Source organism: Pyxicephalus adspersus, chromosome 1 (genome assembly GCF_032062135.1).
Source record: "Pyxicephalus adspersus chromosome 1, UCB_Pads_2.0, whole genome shotgun sequence".
Classification (NCBI taxonomy): domain Eukaryota; kingdom Metazoa; phylum Chordata; class Amphibia; order Anura; family Pyxicephalidae; genus Pyxicephalus; species Pyxicephalus adspersus.
The window spans coordinates 38521772-38535322 of NC_092858.1; the positions used below are offsets into that span (position 1 = coordinate 38521772).

The 13551-nt window shown below is 37.6% G+C and overlaps 1 protein-coding gene across 1 annotated transcript in view; it reads left to right on the plus strand.

The window, feature by feature from the left end:
* Positions 1–2274: 2274 nt before the first annotated feature.
* Positions 2275–13551, plus strand: part of CTDSP2 (CTD small phosphatase 2) — a 31032-nt gene continuing 19755 nt past the window's right edge. Inside the window, exon 1 of the mRNA XM_072407122.1 lies at positions 2275–2795. Coding sequence (XP_072263223.1) covers positions 2732–2795 — 64 coding nt within the window. The 5' untranslated portion in view covers positions 2275–2731. The remainder of the gene's footprint in view (positions 2796–13551) is intronic.

Consider the following 13551-nt stretch of genomic DNA (forward strand, 5'->3'; position numbering starts at 1 on the left):
TGTGACTGCAAGTGCATTAATCTGTGTTTGTCAAGGCATCTCAATGGGCTGTTTAGTACATATGCACTTATTTTTGTTTCAGTAGATTGCGACCTAAAAATGGTTGAAATCTATGCATTGTGATAAGCTATGACTTGGGTCAATTGTGTTGTGTTAAGGACGAAAAAGCCAAAATGCCTTTCTCTGGCATTGCAGCACTTTTCTTTACGTGATCATTTGGTCATTAAAAACAATGAAACAGCTAAAACCATAGGTGACTGATAGCTGTGAAGCATTCAATTCTGTTTCTGTTTTTTCGTTTGATTAAACTGCAAGCTATTGGAAAGCTTCCAAACCTGCCACGTGTATCTCCAACATCAGGGAGATGACACATGAGCATTTTTGCATATTCCCATTACTTATATTGATGAATGCAATGTGCTTTCATTGTGTTAAAACAATTAACACTGTATTAGCCCAAAGTAGTGGTTCCCAACCAGGGTTATTCTGGGGGTAGCTTGAGTTTCCTGGTTTAAAGGCATGGAGAAAAGCAGCCTATTCCAGACAATGCGTTATGAAAGTTTTAACAGGGCCTACAGTGCATATTCATTTTTGCTCCAAAAATTCACCAGGGCTTTTTTTTAAGTCTTTTTTTTCATGAACAACAATCAACATTTATTTAAAAACAGTCATGTCATCACATTCTGGAACATCATCATTACTCTCTAAACCCTGAATTCCATCATGAATTTCTTGTGACTCCATTTCCTTTAGAACCATTGGCCCCATTTTCTCATGTCTAGCAATAGCGCTTTCCATAAATGAGCACCTCTTGTCCATGTATTCATATATCTTGTAGCGTATTTTCAGGGTATTGGCTTATATTTTAAACATCCTGAAAAATATGGAAAAATCATGCTAGGGCTTATGTTCGGGAAAATAGGGCACTGAAACAAAAAGGGAATAAAAGTCTTTTTAATAACTTTATTATTATGCAGCAACATATTATGCTGTGCTGTACAATATATAGCGGGTGGAGAGGACCAATCTCAACACAACCTGCATATTTAATAAGGACTGAAGTGGTAATAAGGGGGCCTAAAGTCAGGGCAGCTTCAAGAAAGCAAAACTGAGGGATTTGAGGGGTTTTAGCTGTAGATGATTCAGTAAACAAAACTGAGTTAATTGAGGGGCTTAAACTGAGGGGGTTTCAGGCAAACAGAACTAAGGTAACTGAGGGTTTTTACGGAGGCTGTTTCAGGAAAGAAAAATGGGGAAACTGAGAGGCTTAAACTGAGGAGGCTTTAGGAAACAAAACTGGAGGAATTGGGGCTTTTCAACTGGGTGGGGACAATTCTGAGGTATGTGAGGCGCATAATATAAAGGGGTTTCAGTAATGTAAAACTGGGGGAATTGGAGGGCTTAAGCTAAGGGGGTTTCAGGAAAAAAACTCAGGTAACAGGTGGTCTCGGGAAACACAACTGAGGTAAAAGTGAGGCAAAATTTTAGGGGCTTTCAGGAAACTGTGGGGATTGGGGGCTTAAACTGAGGGGTTTTTACTGAGGTAATTGAGATGCATAAAATTAGGGTGTTTGAGTATCCTGAGAAAATTGTGATGCCTTAACAGGAAATCAGTGAGGTGCTTAAACTGAGGGGGTGTCAGGAAAGCAAAACCTGGGGGGATTAATAGTCTTAAACTGAGGGGGTTACAAAAAACAACAAATCTACGGTAACTGAAGAGTTTAAACTGATTGGGTGTCAGAAAAACAAACTGGGGGAAATGAGGCGCTTAAAATGAGGGTTTTAGGAAAACAAAACTGAGGTAACGGAGGGGTTTTCAGGAAATGAAACTGAGGTAATTGAGGCGTTTAAACTTAGGAATTGAGAGACTTAAACTAAGGGGTTTTCAGGAAACAAACTGGGGGAATTGAGAGGTTTTAGCTATGGAAGTTTCAGGAATGCAAAACTGAGGTCATTTCTTAAACATGACAGAAGATTTAGCCGCCAAAACCAGAAATCACTGTCCCATTGGTAGGCTTCAGCCTTTCCTGCGTACTAAGGGACTGTTGTGGCTGAGGAGGGAACATGCCTGTCAGTGTTTGTGCATACACTTCAGTCCCTGGCTGCATTGGTTGCCATGCACCCAGCCCATTAGATGCACACAGCTTATGCACTGGAATGTCGTTAGATAAACACTGCATAGTAAAATACCTCCCTTTTTATACTGCCCACAGACCTGCCAGCCAATCACAAGCCGGCTCGGTTTCAAGGCTCCCCCATCACACTGCCCTGCTCTAGGAAAACAAAGCTTAATTTCCACGAAATCTTTTATTTTCCCGCCTCTGAAGATCATAGCTTTTAATTGCTAGCCAAGCTAAAGCCCCGGGGTGCAGCTCTAATGAGGATCCTAGCGCACAAGAGGCTGATCTAGGGGGGTTGTTTATCTATAGTATTGGGGGACCTTGAAACAGCCGATGTCCCATTTCCTCTGTTGTTTTGCTTCTCTTTAGTCTGGATTCTCCATGTTGAACCAATTCTGAGATTTGGGTTGGGACCTGCCGATGTATGTATGTATGTCTGTGCTTGCATTCACAGCGACAAGTGGCATCTCCCCAGACCTTGCACAGCATAGGATTGCAGTAGTGAAGCGATCACCGATCGGGGGGGAGAGAGGAGAGATCGGCGGGGCGGACAGCTGCAAATCATCCGATCTGGACAGACACGATCAGCACTGGATCCGTGCAAGTGTTAGATGGAAAGCAGCTCTATTATCGCCCAAGTGCAGAGAGAAGAGGCTCTTGTGCATCCCAAGCCAGGTAAGTGTGCTGTACTGCGTTACTGCTGCTGTTGCCGCCATGCCTTGTTTTCATCCCTGCACCAAGAAACAAATCCTAATCACTTCCAAATATCCTGTGCATGTCACCTATTCCAATCACATGTTTTTATTTTTAATTTATTTCATAACCTAGTTACACAAAAATTCTGTAGAGAAGGAACCCCCCCCCCCATCCTGATCCCCTCCTGATTCTGTAGGGGTGTGTTCTGTACACATTTTTAAATAATGCTCCCTACACAAGCTGCCTCTTAATGAGGGATTTCATGGGAACCATCATCCTGCCAATGGTTTTATGGCAGCCCTGTGTTATTGTGGTGCCTAGCCTGCCTTTATAGATTATTTATCATTCTACCAACTCGCTGACAACAGGGCGCTTGCTTTTAAATTCTCACATTTCGGCTAACCTCTTCCACTGAGTTTGCCTCTCTAAAGGTTGTGTATTGTTTATTTTATTCTGATTTCCTTTGTGGTTATCGGGTATATTATTGTAGGTTGCGTGGTATGACCGATCAAGATCCTGATTTGAGTCTGTGGATGATCAATACTGCTGGCAGTGGTGATCCTAAATATTTCATTCACATGTCAATGATCAGATTTGATCCCTCTTGTATTTGCAGTGATCTCCAATGGCGGGGCTTACAAATCTAACATGTCACTGGTTACCTGTTGTATTCATCCAGATGGGCATCTTGTGGTTTTCCAGTAACCTGAAATGCATAGATTGCAGGCTATAAGTATCTAAAATATACCCATAGCTTGCAAGCTTCCTCCATGCTACATGTTCTTATAGAAAACAGAAGTGATCTCTGTTATTCTTCAACTAAAACAAATAAGAATTTCATCACCAAGGTTTGTTTCTGCATTTACCTTGTTAGACAAAAACGAATCCAATGATAGAAGAAGAAATCTGATTTTTATTTCCTATAAAAGCACAGCTGATCAAACTGAATTCTGTTCATTCGAAATTGTTTTGTCAGCCTAAAGGTAAAATGAAAAATAATAGAACACGCATGATCTGCCCCGCAGCGTCCAATCAGGTGATAGAAAGATCATTTCTTTTTGCTTTTTAGATATTGCATATGATCAGACTGGGATGCACAAAATGGATCCTTGGCTAAAGTTTATTGTGTGGTGTGCTGCTTTCCTTTCTGTATCACAATGAATAATATTAAAGGATTTCTTTAATGACATTTTGTGTGTACTTTGAAGCCGGCCTGGTAACAGAAGGGTTAATGTGTAAATAAGTAACATATTTGTGTCCAAATGTCCATGTTATTTAATGATTGAAATGTTTATAGTGGCTTTGATGTTCTGCTACTGTTTGCTCTTTAATGGCTATGGTGAACCATTTAGGCGAATATTGGTCACTCCCATTCATCACATAGGGCTTTGGGTGTATTATTGTTATTGTAGATTCTAGATTAGTCCCCCAACCTTAGTTTCTTCTTCTAGATCAGATACCCCAAAGCCATGGTTTTCCAATGAGAAGAGCTTTGTATATCAGATATGACTTCTATCCTTCTGTAGCATTATTATGTACAAACACTGGCACCACAACCAACCCTCAATCCTGCCTTATTATGAATATTAATAAACAGGATTTATATAGCGCCAACATATTACACAGCGCTGTACGTTAAATAGGAGTTGTAAATGTCAAACGAATAGACAGTGACACAGAAGGAGGAGAGGACCCTGCCCTGAAGAGCTTACAATCTAGGAGGTGGGGGAATTAACACACAATAGGAGGGGAGATAAGCCCTCTTAGTTTTCAAATTCTGGTAAAAATCCTATTTAGTGAAAACTCCAATACAAATGTCCTTTTATGAAGCTTTTGCAACTGGTCCAGTGTATGTATTTTTGGAAAGCAACCTGCTAATTAGGAGAAGGTGGATGGAAATTGGAGAGGGACTTTTACCAGCACCACAATGGGGCTGGAGAAATACTATATATGTTTCGGTAAATGTCCACAGAATTGAGCAGTCAGATTTCAGACTGACCTACTGCCATTGGGGAAGCATGGGACCATGGGGGATACCTTGGTGTGGGAATTAAGGGATAAATGTCATCAATGTATTAACACTTGGAGACTTTATATGAAAGTGAATGTTGTATGGCTACTGTTCCAGAGTTGGTCAGAGAGGGAGCCATCGGGAGTGGGCTTGTTTGTGTTGTACTATGACGCCATCTATATGATCAAACATATGCAGCATGTTGTAATAAAAAGTTGTTAGGCGTGTTATTGGAAGTATTAAACTGGATTGTATGACATGGTAAAAAGGTCCATGTGATGTCTGATTTGTAAATCTAAATACTCCAAATCTACACATAGATGGGACCTCTACGGAGATGACATTTTCTCGTGCAGTTCTCTGTCTTTGCCAAAACTTCCGTTATGAGTTCATTGGACCAGGATAGAAAGAAACATCTATGAATAAAATAGTATAAAAACACATTAAGGTGGTTTCCTTTTTCTGACCCCACAAAAAGATAAACTTTATTTAAAGAAAGACGTCATTGGTGATTTACTAAAAGGCAAATAAATATATTTATGGTTGTTAACCAACAAAAATCTGAAACATTGTTTCTCTCAATATTTTTTCCTTTAAACACAACCTTGTTCTTGTGTAAAAGGCTTATTTCACAAAGTTTTAACACTGATAAACACCTTTATTTTAGCCATGTGACACACTTTACCAAGATGAAAATAATGTCACTTTTTGTCCTTGTGTGTTGTGTTTCATAAATTGAGCCTCCAGCCTGTTGTTTTCCATAAGGGGCAAAACATTTTTTACCAACAAAAAACATTAAAATATATGCAGTATTCATTGGTAGCCATAGACCATGTGATTTAAGATGCCTTGGCTGGGTACTGATGAAAAAACTTTTTTTTTTTACATTCATCAGTGATTTGTGATTTACCAATCCAGGTGAATTTGAATGATTGGTCAACTTTTGATTGGCTGTTACTGTCCTGTGGAATCTTCTATTGGAGCACTAATATAAAAGTAGCATGTATTGGCTTGGTTGTTTTCTTCCTTTTACTGCTCAGCTTGATTTCTGTGAATGGAACCTGTAGACGGTAATACATCTGTAGGGTTGGCGGCTGCCCTCTACTAGTGGAGGAGTTAACCTTGTGTACAATGATCTCTTTATAGAATTTAGTTTACAGGCTCACCAGTGTAGCACATGGCTCCTGTTCTTAAAATTGTTTCTGGATTTTGATGTTGCAAATGTTACAATTATTGAGATCATTGGATTTTTGAAAAAATGATCAACTTTCTCTCCTACCCCACACTAATGAAGCTCAATAAAAATGTGTTATGGTGGCAAGAAAATCCCATGCATGTGACCTGTCAAAGTCACATGACTGGCTTTGCTCCAATCATGGAACTCTTCCTAATGGAGCAGGGAGAATTCTGTGGGGCTTTGCTGGCGACACAGCCCAAAGTAATAAATCTTTATATACATATATAGTGACAGAGAGCAGATAGCATTATTCTTCATATATCTATATTCATATATATAAATCAGCAAACGGCAAGAAAAAAACCTAAATGGGTTTTCTACAATCCATGTACCTAATTCCTAATATTTCAAGTAAAACTGCCCAAACAGTCCTAATTGCTTAGAATACAGATATTGGCATTTAGGGCAATTTACTATTTTAGTAATTCTGTTTAGCCATTGTAGTGATTCACACCACCCTGTAACGATGCATAGCTAAGCATTGTGACAGCACTTATATAGCAAGATTTCATTGCTAGGTCATTATTTCCTCCACACCAGTATGTTTTCTGTGCACTCTTCTTTTTTCTAAGTTCAGTTTTCTGTCTATTGGAGAGATGGAGAATTGAGGAAGTCTGCTATATTGATTATCCTGATTATCACACATTTTTATTGCATAGAAATACAGCTTATCTACAGTTTTTCACACACAAACACAAGGCTTTGTTGTGAACCATGCATATAGAAATATTTGTTTTTGTGTTTGGAGTGTATTGGGCAATGCTTCCAAATGTTGGTGGTAAAGAGCCCTAAGATCAAAACAATTTGCTGTCCACTCATCTCCAGTACATGCCAAAATGACATACTGAGTGAATGTTACCACGTGTCAGAACATCAGTGAAAGTCTTACAAAGTGAAGGATTGGCCAAACTTAAGCTTGTAGGAGCAATACCCTATAGACTTCTGATTTGTTTTACATCTCTTACATTTACACTGTAAAGAGGTATTTTATATCTGCATATAAAACATTAGAAATCAAAGACTGGTTGTTAAAATCGTACCCTGTATGACCAGGGATGAGCATTCATCAATTCAGAAGTCAATCTATGAAACAAGAAATAACTGTATCTTAATGCAATAATAGCTACTGGCTTATACCTATTACTTACTGTCCACTAATCAGTTTTTATAAATACACATAAACAGAAATTTATATTATGACCACAGAAAAAATAAGGACCCACTTTAATTATCAATACCATAAAAATATGTTTTAGATCCTATACATAGATTGTATATGCAGTACTTATGTTTCCTGGCTTAATTTGGGTTTGATATTATATGTTTAAGTTATTTTATGCTGGTATGTAGCAGGTTAAATTCTTAAACATTCCAGTCTCTCGGTGGCGTTGAAGACATTTGATGCTGCGCGTAAGGCTCACTGGCGTCTCAATTCTCGCTTCGCCAAACAACTGTTTCTAGAAAGCAACTTCTTGCCTACCATTGCAAAAAAAAAAACTGTTTCTTTAATGCTTTATTGTTAGTGTTTTTTATTTGTTTTTTTGCCTCACAGTTTTACTTTTATTATATTGTCATTGATGGGTCTATTCTTTATCCTATGTATGCTGTACATGTTGTAGTTTTCGTATCATGAGATCAGTCCACCATTACCATTTCTCTAGTTGTTGTTCATGTTGCCATCTTTTGATAATTATTGTGTGCTGATTGTAATATATTATTCAGATGCTGTTGTTTCCTAATTATTTTTTCTAATAATTACATTCTGGAACAATTGCTTTTATCAGACACAGATTGAAAGTCTTTTGATAAAGATTGATGAGCAGAAAGAGGGCTTCTCTGATCAGGCTTTACAAATGAGGCTTGCCATTTAAATACCTTTAATCAGGGGTCAGTTATCAAGTTAATTCCTATCTACTGATAATTACAGGTGCTGCTGTTCATTGTCACATGTAGCATTAATCTTGGAGGGCTTGTAATGGCTGTGTGTGTAGATATATATATATATATATATATAGATATATATATATATATATATATAATTTCTTTTGTATGATTCAAAAGCATGCTTGCCATAGGGCTGGGACTCGGAATCATTGAAGCTAGACAACTAGCATGTTTTTGTTTTCTTACTTTAGTCTGTTTCATGTTAAAACAAAGCAAAGGAAATCAGTATGCTGCAAAAAAGAGAAGGTTAAGCCCTGGACCTTACATTCTGTTTGTTACTCATTTGAGCGGAAGATAGCCATGATTGTTTCTGGATTCCTTTAATCAGTTGCTGTAACCCATCAGTACATTACTATGGTTGATTACCCAGTTGAGTTTTTATTTCCACACCAGTTTAGGAATTAAAGTCTCTGTATTGAGGGGAAATTTAATATGGACCAAGGAGGCTCCAACTTCTCCACCTAGCTAAGCAAAATATTAATAAATAGCATTAAAGTAAAAAAAATACTAGTCTTCATTTGCTACTTGCATAGAAAACTTCAGCCTTGACCTAAGGAATAATTTCCTCTAAATAAAGGATAGCAAATGAAAGGAACTGTCTCTGGAAAAGCTACAAAAATAGATTAGCTTTTTCAGAAATAATTATATTTTAAAACATATCTATCCAGCCAATGGGAATTTGAGTCTCCAATTCATCATGTTGTCAAATAACTATGAGCAAATAGACAAAAGAGAGTATCCATTACTAGTATGAACTGGGATAGATGTAGTCAAAATGGGTTCCTAGGCAGAAATGAAATGGAGTCCACAAATGCATTCTGTCTATTGGGCTCCTGAGCAATTGGCCCCCTGGTTTACCCTAAATGGGTGCCCAGTGTAAAAAGTAAGACCCAAAAAACAGTTTTGTACATTTTTGTTTTATGGTATAGTTGAATGGTTTATGAAGTAAATGATTATTTTAGTAGTAGTTCATATTTCCTGAAGCAATGTTTTAAGTTACATTCCTAGTTTTTCTTTTCCATTACCTCTACAACTTAAACTACACAGGGGATTTGTAATTGCTCTTATCTTGACGGTATCTTTGTTGACATTCCTCTCACAGGCAATTTTATCACGTGATCATTTTCTTATCAGAATGTTCAGCACAATCATAAATATTATGTAAAATCCTTACTTTGTCACATGAAGTGCTGGTTTTTCCACCTCCAGTCTTTGTTTTTTTGTTTAGTGAATCATTATTTTATCTCTTGTGTTTATTGTCCATAGTACATTCAGAGTACCCCTGTCATGACAGATATGGGGGCTGCCATTGTTGGCATATTCTTCAAATTTCTTTTGTATTTCAGCAGAGAAAGGTCAGACTGGACCGAATTTAAATAAAAAAAAACATGTTTTTATTACTTAAATGTGCAAATTATACAAGGAATGAACTGAATTTATTCCAGCGACTTCAGTGTGCAAAGGAGATTTTTGTCTACAAAGGGTTAGTCAGGAGCTACTCAGCAATGAAAACAGATTTTTTAGTCTCCCATTTTTTTCTGAGAACTCCTCTATGGCCCATTGTGAGGTGTAAAAATCGTCTCAAACTTATGAGTGAGACCAGACATATCCCCAGCTCCCAACTGTACCCCTCATTAGCTTTGGTGTATTTTTTGGTTTAGAAATACAGTACTGTTTGTGTTTTGGTGCACTAAATAATTTATCCACCCTTGTTTTAATTTAGTTTATTTCCCTAATACTAAGGATAAAAAAGAGGGTTTACGTGATCGTTCTTACTCTTATATTTGCCATTGTCTGAGGACTGGTAAATGTGTTCTTTTCCTTCAAGGTGAAAGGTTGGAGGGTATGCATATATAAATTTTTGTCCTTTGTGTCCTTTGTTGTTCTTATTAGCTCAATGCTGCAAAAGTCACATTGTGCCTCATTGTTTAGCTTATAAATAAGGAAATGGGATATGTTTATTTCCCTAGTGGCTGAACTTGATGGACTTTTTCTGCCTCACCTACTATGTAACTTATTATGTAACTGAAATTAAAGTAGTGATCTGGAGATATGCATATCGAGCATGCCATCCCTTAGCAGACCATTGGAAGTATGTGTTTGTGGCATATATATATTGCATTGTGTGTAGCATTATTTGTGAGTTTTTATGAAGATGAATATTTCAGCAGCACAATTTATGGCAGATTGGTGCTGGAAAATCTTTTGGTGCCTAAGAAAAAAACTGATCTGAGCACACTGCACTGAAGCTTTATTATCAGCAAGCATTAAAGGATACCACTTTATGTGGGGTCCCCATTGGATGGGTTCAGGGTTCTCACACTTTTATATATTATATCTTTGAGTTATATGCTTAGCCTTTGAGCAACTATTGGGTGTTATTATTTTATATTTCCCAGAAAGCGCTGCGTGAAATCTTCCAGTTTAGTTCTCAAAACATACCCACAGACACAAGTTGGCAGCCAGCCATGTACAGTATGCACAATCCTGCTGCCCTCCTGTTTCATATATTCATCTTATGGTTAAGAAAACACCTGGGTGCCAGCTTATTGTGATGTGGTAAACAAAGCACCATTGTTTAGTGAAAAGCCTCCTTTGTTTATAGAGCTCAATAACTCAAACTGAAAGAACGTAATGTGCATAATTACATAAAAGTCAGAAAAGTGACCCATCTTTTATCAAAAAGCTGCATCCAAGGTTTACCCAGACAAAGCTAGCTTGAACCTTTTTTTCTTTCTTTTCTTTAGATAACCTATTAGAGAATCCTTTGTTATGTATTAAAGTATGTGTGTATATGTGCATGTGTTTGAAATTATATATATAATAATCAGAAAAAAATAATCAGTTTAAAAAGTCAGGAAAATTGACCTGTACTCAACTGGAAGGCAATTTTTGATCCTTAATAACCTCCAGTATTATTGTGAGCTTAGTGACAATAGAGTCCCCTCCCGGCCTTGTCATCCTTTGTGTTCCTTTTATGACAGCGGAAATGGTGTTTGTTTATTCCGCGCCCGGTTTCCTTTGAAGATGACACTGATGTTATTTTTGGTTTGACTGGGCAGGGAATAAATAGAGCCGTCTGACAGTGGCTCCATAACACAACATTTCTCTGCTGTCTGTAGCCATCTGTAGTATTTATTGTTGCTAGCATAGTGCAATGTTCAGTAACCAAGGTTGGTTCTGTTAAAATAAACAACCTAGCAAGGCAATCTTCCCATGTTCAGGCTAATGTGGAATTCGGTATCTTTTTGCTAGCTTCATGAATAAAAGGGAAATACTCTGCAGGCGTTCAAACTGTTCACAGTGGGGCTGAACTACATCGCCTCATTTGCAGTACATTGAATTCTGTGGTCTGCTAATAAGGTGGCTTTAAACAAAGGGTTACATGAACTTTAGTTATTCAATTATTATTAGTTAATAGGATTAGTATATTACATTTAATCCTGAATTCCCCTTCTAATGGTAAAGGTGTCAACATGCAGACTTGCGCGCATACAGCTTATCCATTATGGGAAAAGCCACATACATGGTCTCATATTGAGTACTGATTGTCATAATCACAGGTACTGAAAAGGGACTTGTTGATCAAAATTTTCTTTCAAAGTTCCCTATGTAGCTCTTTAGAAGTGTGTACAGTGTTCTCCCCAATCCCTTTTAGCTGCGCACACCACCCGCCATTTTTCAGTAACCACCCGGCTGTTTTTAGGTGGTTACTAAAGAGTTGCATCACAATGCAGGGGCCAACACCCACCTACAATTTCTTCCCAACCAGCTTAAAAAAAATGGGTTAAACACTAGTGCACACTGTTGTTTTTACATTTGTGCTTTGTATTGTGTGTTGGTCTGGCTGTATTTTGTAGTTTGAAAAGGATGATCTGTATTGCATTTTACTTGCATTAAACCCCCTAGAATAGAAGGTTAGGTCTTATATTAGTTCTAGTAAAAATTAGATGCCCACGCAAGTTGCAGACTTTTTTTGCACTGCCAAGGGCACAGCTCATTGTATTGTTCCCACTGATGTATATATGCTGCATTTGTGGTGTGCTGATATTCATTTTGTAATGCAGTTCAATTGGCATGTACATTTATCTATTACTGGAATTGGTGAAGTCTCGCCTATGCACACGTCACTCCTTTCCTTCTCAAACTGAAATCTGCAACCTCTATCCACCAAAATATAAAATTAGATGGGTAGGATTATCTTGGATATCCAAAAATATATGTGGGGGTTGTCCTCAAGGACAAATACTCCGTTTAAAATAAATGTGGCCATGTACTAGCTAGCAAAGGAGGAAAACCTCTGAAAATATTCCCTTATTTCCAAAAATGCAGTATGTGTCCGCATTGTCCCATTTAGTGTTTCAATCCCCCAGTGTAATAAAAAACTATGTTTGACATCCCGGCTACATCTCCATTTTATATATACATATAAGACAATGAAACACAACACAATGGACAATAACACGCTGTCATGTGGTGTGTGGGTGTGTGTGTATAGAAAAGTTTTCTGCATTTGTTTCCATTAAATTGGGTGTCTACTTAAAATGAATAGGTTTAATTAATGAATTGACAAAATGGCAAAGTGTGATTGGACCTTTTATCCTGTCTGTAGAATTAATAAAGTAAATCATATACCTAAAGATCCATGTGCTGGTTGTTTCATTTTGAAACAATAGAAACCTATCATTCATGTGTATATTCACCCTCTTTTAGAAATGGGCTTGTTACCTGTTCTCTTAAGACATTATATGTCCTTGCAAATTGTTAGTTCATTACGACCTTACATTGGTATTTTTCCTGCTTTCCTGAATATACACATTTTAAGATTTACAGTTTCCCACCATTCTGGATGTAGTGCTATGTGAAAGCTGTGCGGTAATCCTCATGAATTGACTGCACAACTTGCAGAGCACGCTATAAGTAAGTATATTGTGCACTGTTGTTTATTCATATATAAGCTATGGATGAATATGGCCTCACATGAAAGTGATAGATTGGTAAATGGAACATTTACTTTAATATACTTTTACTCCTCCTATGTGCGATAAGAAGTACGGGGTCGGTTATTCTGCTGTTGATGGAGTGCCCCCTGCTGGCGGAGAGCACAATCTCTGCCTGCTTTCCCTGCTCTGCTAGTTAAGGAAAGGGTATGTTGTAAAATTTGGCAGAGGACTGCGGGAACAAGACCCAGTTATGTCTGGCAGGAATACTTTGCTTTCTAGTAATCTCTAGAAGGGAAAAGTACTCCATTATAAAAAGGGTAGTTGTGGATATTGGACTTAAAAAGTGTTTATCTGCAGTCACAAACCAAACTAAAAAGTCTAATACATTATATTATAAGCACAATTGTAAGTTAGGATTCATAGATTTACAAATTAAACTAAAAAGACTTTAAACCTTTAAAGCTGAGCACAGGTGAAATACATATGAGAGCTTTTCTTCTGAAAGGAGTTCCGAAGGATTTGTATTTCAACCATTTCTGAGATTTGTGTAAGGCAGCTAGGTACACCATTTACATTTAGGTTACAATGGTGTCCTTTGTT